Consider the following 27,458-nt stretch of genomic DNA (forward strand, 5'->3'; position numbering starts at 1 on the left):
ACCCTGCGGAGCAAATTGAAATCGCATGAAGAAATAAGATGTTTTCTCTTAAACCATTTATGCCCAATCATGCTGTCCATATGAACCATATAATATTTTAGTAATAACACGTTTCAATATCATAACATGACGTTTTAATAATTATATTATTGAACTGAATATAATCTAAGATCATACGTTTTATTGTAATATATATATTGATATTATCAGCGCTTCATTACACTCGACAATTTGTATATAGTACTGTATTACATTTATACGTATTTGTGCTGCTGCCTTTTTGAACAGTAAACAAATTGGCTCCAACAACTGATCAAGTGGTGATTAAATTTTTTCAAATTCACAATGTTGCTTATAAAAAATCGGTTTATATACCCTTGCCGTATATATATGTATATATTTGCACATACATATGTTTTGATTTACTTTTGTGCTCTGGCACTATTGGTTTTAAATATTTGTTAACATTTATGTGTTACTTTTTTAACAAATGTTCCGATAATTTTAAATATACAGTTGTTAGTTAAATATTTATAAGCACCTATTGGCTACTTTCCTTACCAAATGTTCCGATGATTGCAAATATACTTGCGCAAATTGCAGCGAATAAGGTGGCAGCATGTGGATATATAATATTTTCTCCCATCCTGAAAAATTTAAGCAAACAAAAATTTCATAAACCTTAATTAAAATGTATACGTATTTGGAATACTAATTAAATGCCCGAATTAACTTGAATATATAAATTCAGCAATGTTGCCTGAACAGAAATTCCCAAACATGCATAAACTCAGAAAGAGGATTTTCTTATTAACTTATACTTATTGCTTTTTTAGGTTTGTTTGACTAAGGCTCTCTAATCAATCATGGGGAGTTTTTGGCTAAGAAAAAATAAGTAAAATGAACACCACCCTTGTGTGTATATACCAGGCCAAATACATCGTATATAAATATACACTTTATGAATGACTATCGAATACCAATCACTGCCAACTGATTCACCAGTCACCATTTATTATCTGTTGCTACCATTCAATATCATATAGGGTTGTCAAAAAAGTCTTGCGGTATTTTTATTGAATTTTTTTTATTGAAATTGAAATGAATTTTTGATGACTCATGCGCAGCTCTTGACCGATGCTCCGCTGCTACTATGCCGGTCTTTTTCGACCAATTCAGCGATTTTATCGCAATTTTCGACGACAGGCCTTCCGGAGCGTGGCGCATCTTCGAACACCTCTACACCAGAACGAAAACGTTGAAACCATCGTTGTGCGGTGGAAATGGAAACTGTATCGGGTCCATAAACTGCACAAATTTTATTGGCGGCTTGAGATGCATTTTTGCCTTTATCGTAGTGGTACTGTAAAATATGCCGTATTTTCTCTTTATTTTGCTCCATGTTTGTGACGCTATAACACACGAACGACTTAAAAGAAACGACAATCAATCAAACAGCGCGTGAAATGAGCTTTCCAAAAAGGTATAGCATGACCCTATGCGACGAATAAAACTAGAACTACGCGCTTTCAGCGCCAACTAGCGAAAATACCGCAAGACTTTTTTGACAACCCAACATTATACAGAAGCGTCGAAATTAACTCACACTGAACTTGAATAAATGCCTACAGTATTTTGCGGTGTTGAAGTTGCTAATATTCACACATTCACATTTAATGACTGGTCCCATACTAGATTACTATTTCCGATAAAATCTTGAATTTTATTGAGCCGACGGGGTTTCCCCATGGTAATATTCTATGTACTCATTCGGAAAATACTTCTACAATACTGTCAAATAATACACACTCTTGTTTTATCCTAAACTAATTTAAACAAATATGAAAGGACTAAGTTCGACTGTAACCAAACATCGAGCAAATTTTATCTATTTTTCCCAATACTACATACTATTATCATATACCAAAAAAATAAACATATGGAGTAAAGTCACCCGGAAGTTCAAAACCTTTATATTAGGTATATGGGGCCTCTGAGAAGTATTAATCTGATTCAAGCCATTTTTAACATACAGACATACCATTGCCAGAGAAGTACTACTCCTGAATTACAATTACATATCTCATACATTGACGGATATTTTTGAGCAAAAGTCAACTATACGAACTGGGATTCAAATATTCGGTACCTATGGGCTTGAACCTTTTTATTGGATTTGAACAATTTTTGATCATAAAGTGGCATATAACTACTAAAGGCGTTATTCATGCAAACTTTAATCCCGTTATATAAAATGCTTCTTGATTTGTGTACTGGAAAGTAAAAGAACCAAGTGGAATTTAAAACTGTGTTATATGAGAAGTAAGCGTGGTTATTGTCCGATTTCGCCCTTTTTCACAACGTGACATAGAAATATGAAAAATACCAACTTTTGTCGAAATCGTCCAATTTTTACCATGGTCTCTATTAAGCTTTGTCTTATCATCACGGCGGCAAGTTTTTGTGTTTATGGCGCATTTAGTTACTGATTTATCGGGCTTTTATGAGTTTTGAACCGTACCGTTAAATTGGGAGCGAACGGGATTTTCATCCGATTTCGTCCATTTTCACACCATAGGTAGGAGTTCTTGTAGTATTCGTCCTAAGCGAATAATAACCAAATTCTTTAGCTAGCTTTAGTGGTTTGGGAGATATTAAACTTATTAGGGGGTGGAGCTACGCCCACTTTATGACAATTTTTTTTCCCACAGGTGCCCCTGGCTGATCGCAGTAGCCTGTGTCAAATATGAGTAGTATATTTTAATTAGGTGCTTAGTTATGGCACTTAATAGGTTTTCGGTTAATGGCGATTTGTGGGCGTGGCAGTGGTCCGATTACTCTCATCTAGGATCTCGAACTTTTTTTGTTTTTACTCAAGTTACATATAACCCTACTATTTCGATTAGTTTTAGGTGATACGTACAACCGTTAGATGAACAAAATTATAATACTTTGTAGCAACTGGTTGCAAGAATATAAAAAATTTTTATTTTTATTAAAAATATCAACATTTATTGTTGGGAATATCGGAATTGATAATATTTGGAATATGAATTTTAGACCGAGGCGCAGACCATTCATATTCAGGGCTAAGCAACAAAATTTTAAAGAAAACATGTCCACATAATATCACAATATATAGTATATTGGGGGGACACAAAAAGGTTTGGCCTAATTGCCCTAACATTTAACATTGTTCAGGTATATTTGAGAATATATGGTGTTTATTATCTTACATACAGATATAACTCATGCGTTGACCGACATATTGTGTATTCCACATATAGCATTAAATAGTACATATATCCAATATTATACGATCCGTTAATATTGCTAAGAAATCTCACATATTGATCCATATATATATAAGATCAGTTTTGGATATATACTAGTGTTCATAGTTTCTAAACGATCAATAGTTTTGTAAGATTTGTTCTCGTACATTTTTAAAGCTTTATTTCAATTTTACATTGTAAAAATCAGAAAACATTAGCTTTTCTCACTTTTAAATTCTTGATGTCCCTTGATAAATGAATGACATTAACTGTTACATTTGAGGACCATCAAATATTCCACCTTTCAACTTTTCCATACGATACTTCGGAAGTTTTCTACAAATGTTATTAAGCCAAACTTGATAAAGTATTAAGACACTGAGTTCATTTTGAGAAAATAAGTTTGGTGTAGATGTTTCAAAACGGTTTCCACTCTCAAAGGAAAAGTATATATCTAGAGAAGATATCTAGTTCCCATGGAAAGAACATTTTCAACGCCATTCTCTATCGCGTTTTTTTTTGTAATCTTCCTATTTTTCCTACGAAAAACTATGGAAAAAAGGGCCAAATTCGAAAACTTTTCTTCAAACCGCCGCCAATTTGTGAAATACACAGAGTCCATAGCGCGATAGTGACTTTCCTATAGATAATAATCTTTTTGGATCAAAATTGCGCCCGCAATCGTGGACATCGTACATGACCTTTTCTTACCGAGTCATTTCAGCAATTTATTTAACTATCATACACTCAATAAATCTATATATGTATGTATATAAAAGAAAGTTGTTGTTAGTTACACCATTTATAACTCAAGAACGGCTGAACCGATTTGGCTGAAACTTGGTGGGGAGGTAGCTTAGAACTAGGATAAGGACATAGGATACTTTTTATCTCTTTATGTTAATATTTAATACAACTCATAAATACAAAAATTATATTTTGTTCGAATCATTTGAATATTTCATTTCTTCAAAAAAAAATAATAAAACAATAAAAACAACCTCACATCTACATATGTATATAAAAGAAAGTTATAGTAGGGGAGCCCAAGAGGGGATTTTTGCAGTTACTTAAGCGTGTCAGAAAATTTTATGGGGACCTTTTTATGTACCCCTACCAAATATGAGCCCTTAATATGGAGGCGTGCGTTGGGGGGGAGTTCGTCAGATTAGAGAAAAAAATCGATCCTTCGGGAAACTCGAGCGCGTAAGATTAAGAGATGGTAAATTAAATGCATGAAGACGAGTGTATATTTCAATATTCTGACAGTTTGAGGGTGGCTTAGAGAAATAGCAGGGTGACAAATCTGTAAAAAAAAAACGTCACCTTGAAATACTCGAGCGCGATAGATTTTTTTTTTTAATTTTAAAGGTAATTCTGTCAGAATCACGAAAATCATATAATCTGACAGTTTCCGTGGGGCGATACAGGTAAAATCGTAGACAAAAGGTCAAGTGTACTGATCACCATAGCGTGGTTGTTGTTAGTAGAGATATCTACTCCTAGCACTTTCATAATAGGGGCTGTTGGTACAATAGACGAGTAAGTGTTAATGTAATAGATTATTTATTATATATTGTATTACATTGTGATGTTGAAAAAAAATTATTCCTTTCAAATTTAAAAAAAAAAAATATTATATTAACGTTTCAATAATTCTATTTAAAAAATATATGAGAAAATATAAATATTATATTATAAATAAATAAATAAATATATATACGTATATATATATATATGTAAATTAAACTATATTTATATATTTATTTATTACATCCTGTAAAAAAACAAGAACCAAACAGAATTCTTCCACTTTTAAATCGTCAGATTAACGACATGCCTCTATATAATTGTCAGATTATCTTTTGGGAAGACTCTGACATCAAGTTCATCCCCCTGAAAAAAAATCTGACGCGCTCGATTTAAAATCAAGAAATGACTTTTGTCCACGTCGAATTTGTCAGAAATTTAAATGGTACACTTTTTAGAGGTTCATTAACATTCGCTTGAAAAATCTGACGCGCTCGAGTAACTTTTTTTTTTTTTAACCTCTCATTACGGCCTTCAACCTTGAATTGATTGTCAGATTAATATATATCGACTATCAGAAATACAAAGCGCGTATATACCATAAATGACTGACGTATTGAGTATTTTTATGTGACTTTTTTTTTACATTTTTGAAAATAATTACCCGCTCTTCTCCCCACTAAAATGGAAAACTTCACCTAGACTTTCTTTTTTTTTAAACGTTATCTTGACAATCTAGTAAGTCTCCATGACGCTCCAGTAACTGCAAATTTAGCACTCCGGGCTCCCCTACTATTATTGTTAGTTGTTGTTGTTAGTTACACCATTTATAACTCAAGAACGTTCGAACCGGTTTGGCTAAAAAAATAATTTCAAAATCATGTTTGTAGAAATCATTTGAATGTATGCGTACAATTTTAAACAGATTCTTCCTCGAAAATAACACAATTGCTAAGTATTTGGAATAGTAGGAAAGAAGTGCAACCACTTGCATCCCAAAAGACTGATGTCATAACCTTGTAGCCAACCTTTTCGTCTTTCCACGCCTGAGAACCGGTTTATCATGTGCAGTCCACTGGAATGACTCTGGATTGGACTTCAGTGGGAAATGATGTAGCTATGTTTCTATTGTCACACATCGACGCAAAAATTCGGTTTTATTACGACTAAAGAGCACTCATACACTTCTCAGAATCAGTTATTCGTTGTTTTTGTTGGATTATGAACTTGCGAGGCGGTAGTAGTTTATCTATGAATCAGCCACAGTGAAGCGTGGACGGGCCCTCTAGTAAATAAATAAAAATCTTTTTGTAAACCGGACCAATTAGTTAATTTCTACATTAAAAAGCAATCGGGAAAATCAGTGATTTTTCGGAGGGTCACACTGAGACGATAGCCAAAAGGACAAATAGCCAAAAGCCTTGGCTTGTTTATATTGGGTTGTCAAAAAAGTCTTGCGGTATTTTCGCTAGTTGGCGCTGAAAGCACGTAGTTCTAGTGTTATTCGTCGCATCGGGTCATGCTATACCTTTTTGGAAAGCTCATTTCACGCGCTAACACGTGTTTGATTGATTGTCGTTTCATCTCAAGCCGCCAATAAAATTTGTGCAGTTTATGGACCCAATACAGTTTCCATTTCCACCGCACAACGATGGTTTCAACGTTTTCGTTCTGGTGTAGAGGTGGTCTAAGATGCGCCACGCTCCGGAAGGCCTGTCGTCGAAAATTGCGATAAAATCGCTGAATTGGTCGAAAGAGACCGGCATAGTAGTCATCAAACCGTTATAAACCATTTGAAGAAGCTTGGAGTCACTAAGAAGCTCGATGTATGGGTGCCACACGAATTAATTCAATAAAAATACCGCAAGACTTTTTTGACAACCCAATATATGGGGTATTCCATACCATTATTTATTTCTATCATATAAAAAATATATGTCCAAAAAATAACGAAAAAATCGATTATTTCATATAATTGATCGTGTTAAATTTTTTTCGTGTATTTTTTCGAAAAGTTCATTCAAACACAAAAATTTAAAAAAAAATGGTCTCCAAAAGTCAATTTCTACAAAAGTTATGGCTATTTGAAAAAAAAAAGCCATTTTTTGAAAAATTCATAACTTTTTTGAAGTTGGACAAAAAATTTTAAAAAAATTCCCAAAAAATTTGTTTCAAAGGGTAGAAAAGGATGGATAAGTTTCAGCAAAATCTAAAGGGGTCGGGTTCAAAAGTAGTCGATTTGGTATGGAATACCCCATATATTTACAGTCTGTCAAGTAAGAGCGTGGTCAACTTTACCGACAGTTAATGAAAGATTTTGCTCCAATTCCTTCGCAAGCCGATAGAGGGAAGCTTTGTCCTTGATGCATTGTCAACAAAGGTTCAGTTGTCGTTGGTCTTTTGAAAGAGAATCACGTTAAACGCCGTGAGTGCTAAGTACGCGTCGCGCTACAAGGCTGTGTTCCTTTGCATCCAGGCAAAAGGTTCCAAAATGTCGCAATCAGCGGCTGCTAAATATGTGAGAAAGTCGAAGGCACTTGTACAGAAGTGGATACAGCGATATATCTCTTCTTCTTCTTTACTGGCGTAGACACCGCTTACGCGATTATAGCCGAGTCAACAACAGCGCGCCAGTCGTTTCTTCTCTTCGCTACGTGGCGCCAATTGGATATTTCAAGCGAAGCCAGGTCCTTCTCCACTTGGTCCTTCCAACGGAGTGGAGGTCTTCCTCTGCTTCCCGCCATCGTAGCCGCTGTCTTTTAATTCGCTGAACTATGTCAATGTCGTCGTATATCTCGTACAGCTCATCGTTCCATCAAATGCGATATTCCCCGTGGCCAATGCGCAAAGGACCATAAATCTTTCGCAGAACTTTTCTCTCGAAAACTCGCAACGTTGACTCATCGGTTGTTATCATCGTCCAAGCCTCTGCACCATATAGCAGGACGGGAATTATGAGTGACTTATAGAGTTTGGTTTTTGTTCGTCGAGAGAGGACTTTACTTTTCAATTGCGTACTCAGTCCGAAGTAGCACCTGATGGCAAGAGTAATCCTGCGTTGCATTTCCAGGCTGACATTGATGGTGGTGTTAATGCTGGTTCCTAAATAGACGAAATTATCTACAACTTCAAAGTTATGACTGTCAACAGTGACGTGGGAGCCAAGTCGCCAGTGCGACGACTGTTTGTTTGATGACAGGAGATATTTCGTCTTGCCGTCGTTCACTGTCAGACCCATTTGCGTTGCTTCCTTGTTCAGTCTGGAGAAAGGCGCGGGTGTTGAGACCGATGATATCAATATCATCGGCATACGCCAGCAGCTGTACACTCTTATAAAAGATTGTACCTGCTCGATTCAGTTCTGCAGCTCTAATAATTTTCTCCAGCAGCAGATTGAAAAAGTCGCACGATAGGGAGTCGCCTTGTCTGAAACCTCGTTTGGTATCGAACGGCTCGGAGAGATCCTTCCCGATCCTGACGGAGCTTTTCGTGTTGCTCAACGTCAGTTTACACAGCCGTATTAGTTTTGCGGGGATACCAAATTCAGACATCGCGGCATAAAGGCAGCTCCTTTTCGTGCTGTCGAAAGCAGCTTTGAAATCGACGAATAGGTGGTGAGTGTCGATTCTCCTTTCCCGGGTCTTTTCCAAGATTTGGCGCATGGTGAATATCTGGTCGGTTGTTGATTTACCAGGTCTGAAGCCACACTGATAAGGTCCAATCAGTTTGTTGACGGTGGGCTTTAATCTTTCACACAATACGCTCGATAGAACCTCGTACGCGATGTTGAGGAGGCTTATCCCAAGGTAGTTGGCGCAGATTGTGGGGTCTCCTTTTTTATGGATTGGGCATAGCACACTTAAATTCCAATCGTAGGGCATACTTTCGTCCGACCATATTTTGCAAAGAAGCTGATGCATGCACCTTATCAGCTCTTCGCCGCCGTGTTTGAATAGCTCGATGATTTACCAGAACGTGGTTCGATAGGAAAAGTGAACAAAAAAGATGAAAAAAGAAAAGTGAATTTGTTTTCGCGGAATCCTGCTTTAACACTGCGCAAGGAAAAGCAAAATTAATGGCAAAAGGTTTAGATGTATCCTACGAAACTATCCGAACCCTTCTTCATACTCATGACCTAAAATGGCGCAACACAATGTAGAAGCCTCTGTTAGCTGAAAAACTTGTGACAAAGCGACTCACTTGAGCGCATGAGAATATTGATAGAGATTTTGAAAATGTCAGTTTTACTGATGAATGTTCTATATGGGCACGTTCTGTCCTCACGCGAGCCTGGTCAACTTCCACTAATAGGCTTGTTCAGCGGACCGTAAAACATGGAATAAAGGTGCATCTTTGGGGCTGCTTCTCAAAGCAGGGATTCGGCACTTTGTACCTGTTTACTGACAACCTAAATGCCGAGAAAATAATAAAAATCTACAAAAAGGCTTTACTGTCATCTGCCAAACGATGCTTCATAAAAAAAATGAAGATTGGATTCTACAAGAGGACAACGATCCTAAACTCCGCAGCAAGCTCTGTACTCAGTGGAAAACTCAAGCTGGCATCTTTACCTTGGATTGGCAGTCGCAATCGCCCGATGCAAACCCTATTGAAAATGTGTGGGCATATATTAAACAGAAGCTTCGTGAAAGACGCACATACACTTTGAAGCAGTTTTGTTACGAAATTCGCCGGATCTGGAGATCCTTGTCACTAGAATACGTCGTCAAATTAGTAGAAAGCATGCCTCGGAGATGCCAGGCAATTATCGATGAATTACTTTGTGATTTTGTATTTAGTGAAAACATATCTACTTTTAATAGGGGAAACTTTCCCACTTTTGTGTATGCTAGCAAGAAATTACTTTCCTAATCTCGGAATAGAGGCTTCCAAACGACACTCCTTCTCTGGTCCTAGATTCACTAGGATATTTGAGAAATGCAAACCCCTAGTTTGACAGCGAGAGGTCGTTGGAACTACTCCTTTGTGTTTACTTTGCATTGAACTATTTCGCTGAAGAACTGGCACTGGGGGGAGTTTCTAGGGGGCTCACGGCGTTATCTAGATCTTCTAGATAAACGTCACTTTATCCGGACACGGAATTCATTTAAAGCTTTCAAATCCTTGGGCCCTGATATCATCGTACCGGACAGTGGACGGTTAAGCTGTTATGCAACTTGTTGGCCACCCATCTACGCGAACTGTGTAAGGTTAGGTCATGGGCCTGGAGACTGGTTAAGGTGAGTTTATAACGAAGGCCGCACTCACATCAGTGCAAAGGGCACAATTCCGATTTCTTTCTTGCCACGATCTGAAGGCACCGTTGGAAAGAAGATGTCCTCCTGATTAAAAAATATATAGGCAAATGCTTAGTTTACAAGATATATTTGACTTTAAAATTCAAAAATTTCCAAAATTCGAACATTTTAACAAGCTATTTCACTACATTTAACACACTTTATGCAGATGTTTTTATAAGTAAGAAATCTCTATTTTAAAAATCACTTTTTACGCATCATTTATGTATGTGCTAACAATTAATAGTAGAGGAGCCTGGAGTAAAAAAAAAGAAAGTCTAGGTCAAGTTTCCCATTTTAGTGGGGGGGAAGAGCGGGTGATTATTTTCAAAAATGTAAAAAAAAAACAGTAAAGTAAATGTAAAAAAAAAAACTCAAACGCGTCAGTCATTTATGGTATATACACGCATTGTATTTCTGATAGTCGATATATATTAATCTGACAATCAATTCAAGGGGGAGGGCCGTAATGAGAGGTTAAAAAAAGTTATTCGAGCGTGTCAGATTTTCAAAGCGAATGTTAATGAACCTCTAAAAAGTGTTCCATTTAAATTTCTGACAATTTCGACGTGACCAAAAGTCATGACTGATTTTAAAACTTGTAAAAAAAAATGTGATCTTGAGATACTCCTGCGCGTCAGATTTTTATGCAGGGGGATGAACTTGATGTCAGAGTCTTCCCAAAAGATAATCTGACAATTATATAGAGGGATATCGTTAATCTGAAGATTTAAAAGTGGAAGAATTCTATTTGGTTCTTGTTTTTGTTACAGGATGTTATAAAAACAGTGTATACATATATATGTATAGAAAATTAAATAATTTATTAATATGAAAATAGATATAAATATTAAAAAAAAAAAAACATGTAAATTTTCGTCATTCGAGACATCGTCGAAGTTGGTTTCCACCTCTTCAAATAGAAAAATCATCAGTTAATCTAAATATAAGAATAATTAAATATATATATATATATACTAGCTGACCCGGCGAACTTCGCCCCGCCCAATTTTTATTTTTTTTTTTGGAAGTCATAGACTCGTATAACTTTACCACAAATAATATAAACTTCAAACAACGCATTTTCATTTAATGTTTTTAATGTTATATATAAATATAAACTTCAAACTACACATTTTCATTTAATGTTTTTAATGTTTGTAGTGCCATCTACTGTAACATACCGCACTTACTCAATACCGCTGTTAGCGCCACCAACTGGTGGATAGCTCTTTGCTAATAATAAACAAATAATTTGCAATGAATAAATAATGCGACTATAAGGAAAGTTATAAACTATCCTATCTTTCAAGTTGGACCAAACTGCACACAGTGTTAAAAATTTCATTAAAATCGGTTCAGTAGTTTAGGAGTCCATCGCAAACAAACAACGTGGCACGTGATTTTTATATATTAAGATATATATATATGTACATATATTTATTTATTTATTTATAATATAATATTTATATATTCTCATATATTTTTATACTCTCGCAACAAAGTTGCTAAAGAGAGTATTACAGTTTTGTTCACATAACGGTTGTTTGTAAGTCCTAAAACTAAAAGAGTCAGATATAGGGTTATATATACCAAAGTGATCAGGGTGACGAGTAGAGGTGAAATCCGGATGTCTGTCTGTCCGTCCGTCCGTCTGTGCAAGCTGTAACTTGAGTAAAAATTGAGATATCATGATGAAACTTGGTACACGTATTTCTTGGCTCCATAAGAAGGTCAAGTTCGAAGATGGGCAAAATCGGTCCACTGCCACGCCCACAAAATGGCGGAAACCGAAAACCTATAAAGTGTCATAATAACTAAGCCATAAATGAAGATATTAAAGTGAAATTTGGCACAAAGGATCGCATTAGGGGGAGCATATTTGGAAGTAATTTTTTTGGAAAAGTGGGCGTGGCCCCGCCCCCTATTAAGTTTTTTGTACATATCTCGGAAACTACTATAGCTATGTCAACCAAACTCTATAGAGCCGTTTCCTTCAGGCATTTCCATATACAGTTCAAAAATGGAAGAAATCGGATAATAACCACGCCCACCTCCCATACAAAGGTTATGTTGAAAATCACTAAAAGTGCGTTAACCGACTAACAAAAAACGTCAGAAACACAAAATTTTACGGAAGAAATGGCAGAAAGAAGTTGTACCCAGGCTTTTTTTAAAACTTAAAAATGGGCGTGGCGTCGCCCACTTATGGACCAAAAACCATAACTCAGGAACTACTCGACCGATTTCAATGAAATTCGGTATATAATATTTTTTTAACAAATTGATGACATATACTAAATATGGGCCAAATCGGTTCTCAACCACGCCTTCTTCCAATATAACGCTATTTCGAATTCCATCTGATGCCTTCTCTGTATAATATATACATTAGAAACCAATGATCATAGCGGAATAAAACTTTACTCAAACACGGTATGTGAGCTGAGGTATCCATTGTGGAAAAATTGTTGTGATCGGCCTATAACTTTTCAAGGTCCCTGATATCGAACACGAAGAACTCAGTGCCCAACCTAACCTAACCTAATTTTTCACCGAAAATATCGGTAAATCTTTCAGAATTTAATTCTAATTAATTTTACAGCAAAATAAAAAAATATGTAAATGACGGATAATGAAATTTCGATTATCACTTTATCGTGCGAGAGTATAAAATGTTCGGTGACACCCGAACTTAGCCCTTCCTTACTTGTTTTAAATAGAATTATTGAAACGTTAATATAATAATTTTTTTTTATTATAAGAATTGATAGGAATAATTTTTTTCAACATCACAATGTGATACAATATATAATAAATAATCTATTACATTAACACTTACTCGTCTATTGTACCAACAGCCCTTTTTATGGAAGTGCTAGAAGTAGATATCTCGAGATTCTCTCCAGAAAGTTCTGGTACATTAAATTGCCTGCTTACTTTCTGTACCAATTTGAATTTGCCTTCGTAAATCAGATGGTATTTTAAGTACTGTAAAAAGCTATAACATTGGGTATGATAGCCATCGTTCAATGAGGTTCCTTCTGACAGTTCGACAGTAGCATAAGCGCTGCTCGATTTTCTGACAACCGGTTTCGCTTTGCGATACTCCAAAACAGTTATACACTTATTTAGAGTTTGTGGAGTAAACTTTTTGATTTTTTATACGTTTCTTCGCCACAGAAAACACATTTGACACTAACGTGACTCATTTTTACAATGGATGTAAAACTGATCGCTGTAAATGGAAAAAAAATAGAAAACACCACAAACAAACAAGTGTCAAGCGTCTCCTAACAACAACCAGGATATGGTGATCAGTTGAGATGGCATCATGGCGGCATACGCTAGTATGAGGACGGTGCGAGAGAGTGAGAAAGAAAATGAGGAGTGGGGGATACACACCTCTCAGCATCAGTACGCTTGACGTTTTGTCGACGATTTTACCTGTATCGCCCCATGGAAACTGTCAGATTATAGGATTTTCGTGATTCTGACAGAATTATCTAAAAAAAATCTATCGCGCTCGAGTATTTAAGGTGACGTATTTTTTTACAAATTTGTCACCCTGCTATTTCTCTAAGTCACCCTCAAACTATCAGAATATTGAAATATACACTCGCCTTCATGTATTAATTTACCATCTCTTAATCTGACGCGCCCGAGTTTCCCGAAGGATCGATTTTTTTCTCTAATCTGACGAACTCCCCCCAACGCACCCCTCCATATTAAGGGCTCATATTTGGTAGGGGGACATAAAAAGGTGCAATGTTTCTCCCCATAAAATTTTCTGACACGCTTTAGTAACTTCGAAAATCGCCGCTTGGGCTCCCCTACTATAAGAGGATATGGAGCGCTGCCATATGATAAGATTCGCTGATATTTCTCTTTTTCGCTATAATTTCTCTTTCTTTATTCAGTTAGAAAGAATAGAGAAAGAGAAATTATAGCGAAAAAGAGAAATATCAGCGAATCTTAGTTCTAAAAAAACAAGTGTGTCTATAAATTATATTTCAAATTAAAATGAGTATAAACAATTTTTCCATGCATATGGATTTTTTCTTATTGAAATTTAAAAAACATCTAAGTTATATTATATAATAATAACACGTAATAAAATACTTGGGATACCCCGTGTAGTGACTCGACCAGGGTTATTTTTTTAGAAAGAAAGAAGTATAGCCCAGGGTATTGGCTCGACCAGGGTTATTTCTTTAGAGCGCGGTCGAGGTCGACAACCAGAAAGGAGTTCTTTACATCTCAATCATAGCTTTTAAAATGTTGGAAAGAATATTTTATAGTTAATAAAAAAAAGGATAATGCGAAAATACAAACAAAGAAGACACTGTCGTTAAACAATTCTTCATATTTAGTATTTAAGATGTGGCAACGCACGTTTTTCTCATAATTGTAAACAATGTAACCTTTTACAGCATGAGTGTTCTAAGTGATTATTAAATTTATAAATTTAGCTAAAAAATATAAAAATAAAAGTGAAATATGAACTTACTTTAATGTTTAGAGTGTATATTTAAATATACAAAGTAAAGAATGTAAAAAAAAGTTTAGTGAAATATTGAAAAATACTATGTGTTTTTGAACAAATTTTTCAATTTTTAATCGGGAATATTTTAAAAAGTATAAGTGTTAGCAACATTACTACAACATTGGAGAACATATAATTATCTACAAAAAATGTCGCGGCAGCATTTGTCTAACTTTTATAATTACGTCACAATTAGTATTAATTTAAAAAATAATAAAATTGAAATGCTGCTCCTGTAAAAGATCTTTATTTTTACCTTATTTAATCAGTATCAGAGGTTTTAACTTTATATTCTAGATTGATTCAATACCTTTATATAACTTTTTGAATTATTCGATTCGGAAATATCATTCCAAAGATATCACCAATTGTAAGTATTAGAAAAATATCGCGTGGTGAACGGCGTTCCGCTCGGCTAGGCTGTTAACTAACCCAAGAGTAAACCTTCGCATTAGTAGGGATCGATCTACCAGAAAAATATATATTTTATTCAGGGCCAACTATGTATATGTTGGTCGGAGCTCCCGAAAATCAATTTAATGATGAATGAAGAGCTCTAAAGACCTGGTTGTTATCATAAAAGGTATAAAGTCTTCGGTAGACTCTAACGATGTTAAAGAAGCACTGGAGAAGGTGGTTTTAGTATTAAATCAGTAGTAAATATTTTTAAAAGGAACAAAGTCCCACAACCAATATTCAGAATAGAATTGATGCCAAATTCTAACCAACTAAAGAAAAATGAAAAACAGTCGATTTACAATTTAAAATATCTGCTCCATCGCAGAATCACCGTTGAAGAACCACGTAAGAGAAATGGTAAAGTACAATATACAAACTGCCAAGAGTATGGACACACGAATGCATATTGCAGTTTACGCAGTGTCTGTGTGGTGTGTGGTGATCTAAATCCTACTTCAAAATGTATTCTTAAAAAAGAGGACTTAAATAAAAAAATGCAGCAATTGTGGAGTAAATCACACTGCTAACTACAGGGGTTGACCTGTATATAAAGATTTGAAATCGAAGTTGTCACAGGGTATTCAAGCATGTCGTAACCAAATGTTACAAATACCCCGTAATGAAATTATAGCAACCTCAGACAAAAGTTCAAATCCAATTGCTCTTAAGGGGTTAGGGGAAGTTAGAATTTTCAAAAAAATATTTTTTTTTGCATTTTCGTTAAGTGTAATATCTTAAAAATATTCTCTGAAAATTTCACGTTGATCCGATAATTAGTTTTTGAGTTATTCGACAAATAACAAAGAGAGCTCGGGCACTTCAAAGCGCTAGTGTGAAACTTTAAACGCGTTTTTCTCAAAACTATGTTTTTTGAACTGGTGACAACTGTAACTCGAAACCCGCTCAGTAGATTTTAATGAAATTTATACAGCTTTTAGAATACATAATAAACTCGGGCCTGATCGAAGGATTTTTTGTTTTTCAAAAATTTCGATTTTTTAAGACCAATTAACTGTTGATTTTTTCCCAAAAATTTAGAAAAAAATTTCCTGAGACCGCCATTTTGTTAATTTTTGAAAAAAAAAACAAATCCTTCGAACAGGCCAGAGTTTATCTATTTATAAAACTTTTTTTTTGCCCAATTGTTTTTAGATGAATCTCCAAGGACTTATAGTTGTCACCGCAACTACCTTTTTTTGGAACAGGGTCAACACAAAAAACTATAAACTTTGGAAATTGATTTTTTTTTTGAAATTTTTGTGACTTCAAGTCAACACATTATAAAATATTGCCATATTACTACTTTTTTAAAATAACACGATTTAATAGCAAAAAAAAAAAAAATACGCAAGTGAGGAAAGTTCTCTGACCGCCATTCACTTGGGAGTGGCCAGAAAGATCCGTTTGAAGGCGGGCTAAACATCCCATCCACAGGGTTGTACGCAGGGTTTGGGACCCGCTACGTAAAAAAACAGTACCAATGAAAACTAAATGACAGCTTCGGATGAGGGACCCCCTTTTTGATGATGATCATGGAAAACGAAATAAGGACATGCACCTGGAATGTCCGGTCCCTTAATTGGAAAGGTGCCGCTGTCCAGCTGGTTGATGTCCTCGTTAGAGTGAAGGTCTAAGAAATGCGACGGACGGGACAAGAAGTGAGACGAATAAGACCTTGTGGCATTTACTACTGTGGCCATACAAAGGAGCGTAAATTTGGTGTAGGATTCGTGGTGGGAGAAAGACTCCGTCGCCGAGTACTGTCACCCCGGTGGATAAACGTCTAGCCACAATCCGCATCAAAGCGAAGTTCTTCAACATATCGCTGATTTGCGTCCACGCCGCGATGGAAGAGAAGGACGATGTGACCAAAGATGCTTTCGCCACGATGCAACGATATCAAAATCGTGCTTTGCGACTATAATGCCAGGGTTGGCAAAGAAGGTATCTTTGGCACTACGGTCGGTAATTTCAGCCTCCACGACGAAACATCCCTAAATGGATCGAGACTGATCGATTTCGCCGAGGCGCAAAATATGGTAATTTGTAATATTAGATTCCAGCATAAGAAAATTCATCAAGCCACCTGCCTGTCTCCGTATCGAAAAAGCGATCATGTTGTGATAGACGGAAGACACGTCTCCAGAGTTTTTATATGTGCGTGCGCTCTGAGGTCCTAACATCGACTCGGACCACTACCTTGTTGCAGCCAAGATTCGCACATCAACAAACACAAGGAAGGTTCGATGTCGAGAAGCTGCAATCACAACAGACAGTAGAACGATTTTCTACTCGACTAGCACTCCTGCTCTCTGAGAGCACTCGTCAACAACTCAGTATAAGGTAACCGGATGGCGGTGTTGCCCCGAAACTACCCGGCGGAGGTCTTGAGGTCTTCAGGAGTGTATCATGTTCAGGGGATGTGGATACATCGACTCTTTCCATGGAGTGTACTTCAGAGCAAGTCTGCTATTAGTCGACAGTCAGGACGTAAAGACGTCCACCTGGCCAGCGGAGATCGCCTCCAAAGCAGGAAGGTTGGCATGTGCGAAGAGGGGTGAAGATCTACCGACACTGCATAGCATGACGATATTTCTTCCCCGGAGCGCAAGCAAAACCTCCGTTTTTGCGCTTGGTTTGGTTAGAAACCAGAACGAGGACTTAAGCACCTCGGCGTGAAGGGTAGTAGCAAGTGGAGTTGAGGAAACTCAATAAAGACAGCCGGGAACAAAAGATGCAGGTGGACGAAGAACCGACTCACTCCGGCATCAACTCAGCTGAGCACGTTGTGATGCCGCTGTCGGTGAAAAAAAAGCAGAACCAGTCTCCGAACAAACAGGAAGGGGTGCTATCCTGCACTCAGGAGCTCCTGGACGGGTAACCTGAATATCCTTCTGATCCATGAATCTTTAGAGGAGGTCTTTAGAGGAGAGGGAAGAGGCCTCAATTCAAGGAATAATAAGGTAATTTGGGATCTCTCTAGCAAGAGACCTCGTTCTTGCGCAGTGGTTTGAAACGATTTAGACTTCTTCTGTTTTTCAAAGTTTCAGAGGTGGTTCTGAATTCGTCCTTTCAGCGGCGTACTTTCCAGGGGAGACAGTCGCACGTAGGACAGATCGCCTGATTTAAATGACTGCAAGGAATATGTTCACTGCAGACTCAATCAAATGGGCACTGGGCTCCTTCTTGAACTATAAGTCACCAGGGGAGGATGACATCTTTCCAGCTCTTTTGCAAGAGGGTATGCAAAATCTCTTGTCACACCTGGTACGACTGATAAGGACGTATATCCCAGAAGAATGGAGAACAGCGAAAGTAATTTTCATCCTCAAAGTAGGTTGACGAAATTATTTCGGCCAATCAGTATCACATCATTCATGCTAAAAGGGATGGAAAAGATTGTGGACAACCATATAAGAACGGAGGCCTCCCTTTACGCCAGTCAGCACGAGTACAGAGCAGGCAGATCCACTAACACTGCTCGGTATCAACTTACGGCTGATGGTTGAGGCGATGTCGTATGCTCTTCTGCCTACTAGGGTAACTGAAACAACTGTAAGGGAGAGAAAGATTCGTCTTGTCACTACGAGGGAGCCTAGTAGTAGATGAACTCCTTGAGGAGCTCACAAGCAATAGGACTATTATAACTTATGAAGCGGTTGCTTGGGCACCTAAGGCAACGCAGACTTCGGTAGACCTTCAACTATCGAAGCTGCAATGCAATGCAGCAATGCGCACTTGCCCCACTGCAGCACTTGAAAGCAAAGTGAAAATAATGTCGTCTCAACAAATCAAAGCCCTAGAGGAAAACACATCACTGGCCCTTCTTCCAAGGGCGGCGGTACAAAGAGGATGAACTTAACAAAGAACTTTAGAGTTGCTCTCGGCAGCAAGGGGAAGTGAAATGACTCGATAAACTTCTGAGACGCAGCACTATTCAGTGGTACACTGTCGACTCAAAAACACCGGATCATCTTTCAAGCAGAAGTCTTTGCTATAAATCAGTGCGCAGAACTCAATCTTCAACGCAACCAACGTATCGCCATACTAAGCGACAGCCAAACCGCGCTAAAAGCAATGAGTATGAGGTTAAATCGCTTTTAGTAGAGGAATGCATAGGAAGTCTGAACCGCCTATCAGTGTGCAACCGGGTACACCTAATCTAGGTTGCAGGACATAAGATGTAGCCGGAAATGAGCTGGCCCACGAATTAGCCCGCTCTGCGGCATCGTCCAGTATGATGGGGCCAGAACCATGCATTGCAGTGGGGTCACATACTTTTAAGGAGCAGCTCCCGTTGGAAGAGAGAGAACAGTACAGGTGCAACCTCAAAACGTTTAAGGAGGAAAAGCACTTTGCAGAAGCCGGCTGAAGGCCTTAGGTTCCATCTACGTGGGCAGAGATCATATATAGAGGAAGGCACGATAGAGCGTAGGTCACAGTGCAAAACCTCAATCTTTACTATCTATCTTTCTATTTATCTACTGCTGCTATCAACACTTTCGAAAACGAAAAGCTTCCACTAAAGGGGTTTGCCCTTGAGATGAAGGTGCTCTTGAAGATCGCCAAAATTACAAAAATTATTTGCAACATTATAAAGTGACCAGATAAAACCTCTGGTCCGAACGTCATTGAGTATTTAAGAAAGATCGTTAGCCAGAAATATTTGAAATAAAAGTAAAAGACGAGCTTTGAAGCTTTAAAAATAGCATTAAGGTGTTATGGAGAGGTTCTTGATTTTCTATATAATATTTGCTCAGAAACGTAGAAAGTAGAGATTTATTAAAATAAAACTATGTGAGTCAGAGCTTTAAAAGTTTCCTTAACAAAACAAAACAATTCGATTTTGTTTTTGTTATTTCAATTAATAAAACTATAAGCTAAGTTTTTAAAGATCGTGCAATGGCATACTCACCTCTGAATTCGATATTAGTTTTATTGAAAAATATTACTAGAGTCAAATCATATAACATTAAAAATACTTTAATTAGCAAATTCAAATTAAACGACTATCTGATAAAGAGAAACTAATTTAATTAGTGTGGCACTACAAATGAAATTTACAGAAAATACAAACAGTGCATACTATTTGCTGTTTCTCTGAGGTTTATCACATTTTCCATGTATTAAGGAATACAGGTGTACTTTGGTTGTGTAATTCCTTAGAATGCGAAGCTCAACTATTATCTGAAACCTTCACCTAATTTCCAGGGAAAGTTTTCAATAAAAAGAATATCAAGCTTACTGTCAGTTCTATTATAATTTTATGACTATCAAGCAGCAAATAAAATAAATTAAAGTATGCTGCACAATAATTTTTTTTATTATGTTCATGGTTTGATTTCACACATTTTCGGTAGTAAACTACAATACGAATATTAGGTTTATCACGCCGACTAATGAAACACGCTAGTAAATTAAAATTTATGACGTAGAATGTTATATTCTTTCCATCAAAGATGTGGCAATGAGCTGAATTTGCCCTCTGCAATTTTTTAACAAATTATGTCTTGGGCGGTCAGACAGACGGGATGTACAGAGATTCGGAAATAAATTCGTTCGGCATTCTGACCATTTTAATATATGTAACTTTGTATTTTGTTTAGTTTTAGTTTTTGCAAACAAAACTATTATACTATGTTCAAAATGTTGCATAGTTATTATTTTAATATACATTAATGTACGTACATGCATATGAAATATACTTATCTATTCAATTTATCTTACCTTAAATGCTCCCGCAGTTTAAAATTTCGAAATATGTGACATTATCGATATCATATATTATCTTTTTATATTGTAAAGTTTTAACAACATTCAGAAAATTATTATTCAATGTTTTCATCCGTCAAACTCAACTTATCACCTTAAATATGAACAATGTTATGAAAAATGTGTCTGCGTTATATTAAATATTTCATTTCAACAACAGCAGCAAATGTATTCGAGTATTGTTATACTAATAATAAATTATAAATAACGGATGCAATAACACTTAACCATAACACAACAGTCAGTATGCATACAGGGGTGTACCTATAAAAGGTATTTTTTAGAGCAAAAGTTGTACATATAAAAAACCAATAGTACATTTTATTATTTTTAAATTCTATTCATTGAATATTGCAAAACATCAAAACAACATCTAAAATCTAAAGCAAAATTTTCTGTATATTTCATAACAAGCACAATTTTTTTTAAACGTAAAAACGTATTATAGTACCTACTAGAAATTTTGAAAAATCCAAATAAAATGTCTCTATTCTTACACAATTGTTGAGTCAGCTAATTTATATAATTTTCTAACTTATTTTTACACAAAACAATGTATTTTGACCAATTTTTACGCATTTTATCCCATCAAATTATTTTTTTACCCGTCAATGTAAGCGCGTTCTTTAAGCGGATATTTAATTAAAAAATTAAATTTGTTCGTAAGTACACAAAACATGCATACATACATATGTAGGAACAAAACATCGTAGATTATATAATTGAAAGTAGGGTGAAACATTGCATATTACACAACTAGATTAAAAAGAATGAAGCGAGCTTTGTTTGTGTTTTGTGAGGCTGTTTAAAATACATAACAGAAATCAAAATTCGTTGCTAAAGCATTACAATTAATTAAATAAAATTAGAAAATTTAAATTGACGGGTAAAGAAATAATTTGAAGCAATAAAATACGTTAAAATTGATCACCGTGGGTACGCGAGCTAATTGCTAAGGCAATTTTAAGACATTTAAAACTATGAGCTACTCTTCTTTAGGATAACATAAGGATCTGCGGCAGAAAAATAAAAGATGTTTATGTATCCTATACATATATGACGTGAAGTGACAAATGGAATATTTTGTTCAACAGACAATAACGAGGATTGTTTGAAAATTTATGTAATGTTTAACTGCCTATAAAAGCAACAAGCAATTTAAATTTTAAGCTTAGTTTTAATAACAGAAGAAAATATTTTAAGTTTTCTGGTCTACATTGTGGGAAACACGAATTGCAGAACAAAACAGAATCGATGACAACTTGCAGATTCATTTAGACACCGGAATTTGTAGTTTCCGGAATGTTCGCCGTGGCGATCAACGCGTGGAGTCCGTATGGCAGCAGACATGCGTAGTTCTAATTAGAGTGTTGCCGAACAAAGGTAAAAAAAAGTTGTAAACTCGGATAATGAGTATATACATACCATACATAATTTTGGCACTTCTTACGACTGCGTTGTATCCAGTGGGGGAAACATGGGGATATATCCGTTTTGAAAGCTAAACCTAGCTGAATAAGGTAATACTATAGGTGAGTTTTACATTTACATCTCTCAATGTTTCAGAAGTCTTAGAAAAATTATGTGAATGAATAATAATGGATATACTACTGATACACTTCTTGCGAAAATAGGCAGAATTGATCTACAAATCACCCTAACTCCCAAATGCTATATATAATGACTAGAGGACCCGTCCACGCTTCGCTGTAGCTGATACATAGATAATACTACTACTACCATCTATATGACTTATATTAGTTGGATTATAACTATTAGTTAATGAGATATAGCTTTTTTGTGAAGCAACTTGTGTAAGTTTACAAAAAAAATTGATGATAATGAGTTTCGTGTGTTAATAAAGCTTTGCTTTTTGGGGGAAAATACTGTTCAATTTAGGCTCAGGGAAATCCACCGATGAAAAGATATTTGAAAAGTGGGTGCCTCGCAAGTTCATAATCCAACAAAAACAACGAATAACTGATTCTGAGAAGTGTTTGAGTGCTCTTTAGCCGTAAAAAACCGAATTTTTGCATGGGTGTGTGACAATAGAAACATACCAATGAATTCCAATTTTGAATCTGAATCAAGAATCTGTTTAAAATTGTACGCATATATTCAAATGATTCCTACAAACATGAATTTTGAAATTATTATTTTTTTAGCCAAATCGGTTCAGACGTTCTTGAGTTATAAATGGTGTAACTAACAACAACTTTCTTTTATATGCATATATAGCTATGTGAGGTTGTTTTTATTGTTTTTATTATTATTTTTTTTTTTTGAAGAAATTAAATATTGAAATGATTCCTACAAACATGAATTTTGAACAATATAATTTTTGTATTTGAGTTGTATTAAATTTTGACATAAAGAGATACATAAAAACTATCCAATGTCCTTACCCTCCTTCTAAGCTACCTCCCCACCAATTTTCAGCCAAATCGGTTCAGTTCTTGAGTTATAAATTATATAATATATTATATATATAGATTTCGTTATTCTGGCAGGTTTTATGCTGAGTTATATTCTATTATGTGTGAGTTGTCTTCATAAATTGCATTGAAACGTAGAGTGGACCAATAAAGTTTACATACACCTAGTTCTATTAAATTACGACGCGTTTATTTGTTTAAAAATTAATACATTTTGTGATTTTTTTCTATCCATATCAAGATATGTATATTTAACATTAAATACAGCATATCAAAAAATTTTTTTATACACAAATAAAAAAAATTAATGCTAAAGTTTAAAATGTGCCTAATTTGTATCAAAAAAGTTTACGTACACCAATGATTATTTATATAAATCAAAATAAATTACAATAGTTTTAGCGGTTTTTGGCCTACATTTTGTTGATATTATTGTCCCTAGACATCGATGTATGCTCCCCACTCGATTTCTAGTATTATTTCCGGATATTTTGACTCACTAAGTCCATTATCCAGCTTTTTGGCCTTATTTTGATGAAATTCGTTGTTTTCGAATACGATTTTGCAAAAAGTTCCAGATATATTGAATAGGATTAATGTATGGTGATTGCGGGACCTATTGAGTTATTTTTAATTCCATAACAACCCTGTACGTATAAGATAAGATGGGTGTTTTGGGTCGTTATCCTATTGTAAATACCTAGAAGTGGCCGCTATTAACAGCCGATTTAAGCACACTTAAAATTTAAATTTTTTTCTTAATTAAAAAAAAAACAGTCTCAGCTCATTTAGAGTAAATAAAATAAGAGAACTAGAAAAAACTAACTCACTTATAAATGAGAGGCTTAGAACTTTGGAAGCGATGTGCAATCAGTTACATAAAGATAACATGGAATTAAAAAGAGAAAACGAAGAGCTAAAATCTAGTAAAAGCAAGCATGTGAGTGTTGAAGCAAAACCTTTTAGTATAAATGTAGATCGAATATACGAAACCGATGAAAATGAGCTAGCTGAAGAAACTGAGTGGATACTCAAAAGTAAGCGCTCTTCAAAAAAACGAAAAGCTGATACTTCTCCAACAATTATTAGTCCTTCGAAAAATAAAAATAAAGAGCAGACAATGATACTAAAACCCATCGCCCACCTCCTATTAAAATAAACGACGTAAAGGATTTTAATAAATTATGTTTATGGGAAAATGTTATTTCAGTTGTATATTTCCGTGAATATACTATTGGCTGTGCAACATTCGAAATAACTAGCCTAAACTTACTTTCACCAGCAGAGGTCTAAGATAACAGCGGTATGAGCAAAAGGCAACAATGTCATTGACTCTGACAAAACCAAAAAATTGCTATTGAAACATCTCTACGGGAAAATGGAATATTCGCGAAAGGGCAATATCGCAGCAACTGTTCATTTTACATGCCATTTATCTTGTGACAAAGTTGCAACTATGCGAGACTTTTTTCAGTGTATAAATCTTAGTTGATTTAGAAAACACTTTTTTCTATAAAATGGTATTGTTTATTTGATTAATATTCAGAAATAAATCTGGTGACTTATGAGAACATTGCGCTTATTTACTCGTGTTGCGGATTGGCCCCTTTGCCACTGTTGGGTCACCTAACGTTGCACCCTATAAGTTACTAAGTTATTTTAATAGCGGGATTCTGTAACCAGTCTCTAGTCTCTATTTGAGACATTTTGAGGCAAAGTCTCAATCTCAGACTAGTTACTATTCACTAAACAGTCTCTAGCGTTAGTCTCAAAATATTGAGACTTGGTAGTTAGCAGGTCACAAACTAAAAAGAGCTCTTGTCTGCCATTTTGAATATACTGAATAGAGATCATCATAGATATTAATCGATTGCCGTTTCTTTATATTTTGTAAGCAACTCAAACACGAAAAAATGAAAAATAAATCAATTTTACATAAATTTCGTATATACATATTATGATACAAAGTCAACATATATTTTTATTTTTATTGATAATTATGTTTTTTGACTATGTTATAGGAAATTTAATATTTTTATCGACATATTTATTTTCATTCAAGTGTAAAAGCATCTCTGAATAATGAAATGTAATAGATAAAATGTTACAACTAAGCGAAAGAACATCAAGATAAGGAAAAAATTTAAAAGGTCAAAAAAAAAAAACTGACTCATACGAACGCCAAACCATTTGAGGGTTTTACTATACTGACCTAGTACCATCACCCTGACTTGGAATTTCTCACCCCCCAGACAATAATCCCAAAAATGTTCCACGGTGTAATCAACTCCTTCATCATCGCTGGAGGATCACATCGTTGTAAAACTTAGTTGGACAATTCTTCGCAAAAAGTTGCAGATGCTTGGATAAAGATCGTTACAGTCAATACAAAATACAGTAATCCCTTACTGTTAGACCTAAGTCAATTATACCACGCCCCGATGGAAGAGAAGGACGATGTGACCAAATGACTTCTATTAGCGCTTGGAGCGCACCTATGACAGCTGCCACCTCCACGATGTAAAAATCGTTCTTGGCGACTTTAACGCCAGGAAGGGCAAAGAACGTATTTTTGGCAATAAGGTCGGTAAATTCAGCCTCCACGATGAAACATCTCGAAATGAGCTGAGGCTGATCGACTTCACCGGGGCCTGAAATATGGGTATCTGTAGTACTAGTATCCAGCATAGAAAAATTCACCAAGCTACTCGGCTTTCTCTCATCCAAAAGCCACCAACCAGATCGACACGTCTTCAGTGTAAATCCTCCAGTGTATTACACGTGCGTACGCTCCGGGGTCCTAATTTTGACACAGACCACTATCTTGTTGCAGCCAAGATACGCATCCACCTCTGTGCAGCAAAAAAAAGCACGCCAACAAACACAAGGAAGTTCCGACGTCGAGAAGCTGCTTTCACAACAGACAGCCGAACGATTGTCTACTCGACTAGCACTCCTGCTCTCTGAGAGCACTCGTCAACAACTCGGTATAAGGAAAGTGTAGGACGGCATTTCAAACTCCTTACGTACAGCTGCAACAGAAACCATTGGTTTTCGGAAAATGCAAAAAAACAGTTGGTACGACGAGGAGTGCCGTGTCGCAGCGGAGAGAAAACAGACTGCCTAACTCGCAACGGTACAATCGACCACAACACGTGCCGGGTAGGATAGATAGTTGATGAGGGAAACGAGAAGCCGAAATGCGTGAGTATGATAAACTTGACAAGCTGGTCTACGAAAAGATGAGGTGAATAACGGAAGGTTTCAAGACCGGAGCATACTCTGGTAGAACCCATAGATGTAATCTAGTGACTGATGTCCAGAGGATACTAAAATTATGGAGGGAGCACTTCTTCAGCCTGCTAAATGGCAGTGAAAGTATAACGACAGGAGAAGGCGATGGACCAAACGTTGCGTTGCCCGACCATGGAGAAGTTCGAAAAGCAATTACCTGAAGAACAACGAAGCGTGAGCCGATGGATTGCCGGCCGAGCTATTCAAACACGGCGGCGAAGAACTTATATGGAGCTTCTTTGTAAAATGTGGTCGGACGAAAGCATGCCCAACGATTGGAATTTAAGATATTCACCATGCGGCAAATTTTGTGAAAGACCCGTGAAAAGAGAACCGACACACACCACGTCTTCGCTGATTTTAAAGTTGCGAAAATGTTGCCTTTATGTTACTATGTCTGAATTTGGTATCTCCGCAAAACTAATACGGTTGTGCAAACTGACGTTGATCAATGCCAAAAGATCCGTCAGGATTTAGGAGGACCAAACGAGGTTTTAGACAAGGCGACTATACACCACTGTGAGATGGGTTTAGGATCCGCCGGCACTGATGAAAAATCACACTTTTTATGACGATCACAGCAAACTAAGGGCTATGATTTAAGGGCATGCATCTACTATACAATGTCTGATTCCTAATTTGGAGCGCTTATGATGACTATTCCCGCCATTATGTAAAAATTGTACTTGATAGTTTTAATGGCAGGGTGGATAAAGAAGGCATCTTTAGTACACAGTTGGAAAATTCAGCCCCCATGGCGAAACCTCACCAAATGTGTTGAGGTTGATCGACTTCGCAGGGGCCCGAAATATGGGGCACAAGAAAATTCATTAAACTACTGGGCTGTCTT

General features: G+C 36.2%; 1 protein-coding gene and 1 long non-coding RNA gene across 5 annotated transcripts in view; one reads left to right on the forward strand and one right to left on the reverse strand.

The window, feature by feature from the left end:
* The window catches only part of LOC105225884 (protein trapped in endoderm-1), a 61,734-nt gene that overhangs the window by 26,564 nt on the left and 7,712 nt on the right, over nt 1–27,458 (reverse strand). For 2 of the 4 annotated variants that reach the window (XM_049454699.1, XM_049454697.1), the window contains exon 2: nt 562–647. In XM_049454699.1, the coding sequence (XP_049310656.1) occupies nt 562–621 (60 nt within the window). In that variant the 5' untranslated portion in view covers nt 622–647. Of the gene's footprint in view, nt 1–561; nt 648–20,834; nt 20,978–27,458 lie in introns of those variants that run through there. The other 2 variants (XM_049454700.1, XM_049454698.1) reach the window with 2 other exon arrangements.
* Nucleotides 21,199–22,724, forward strand: LOC125778189 (uncharacterized). The gene is made up of 2 exons (XR_007422556.1): nt 21,199–22,262; nt 22,347–22,724. It is a non-coding gene; the product is annotated as an uncharacterized LOC125778189 (long non-coding RNA).

The sequence above is a fragment of the Bactrocera dorsalis genome, chromosome 4, assembly GCF_023373825.1.
Source record: "Bactrocera dorsalis isolate Fly_Bdor chromosome 4, ASM2337382v1, whole genome shotgun sequence".
NCBI lineage: Eukaryota > Metazoa > Arthropoda > Insecta > Diptera > Tephritidae > Bactrocera > Bactrocera dorsalis.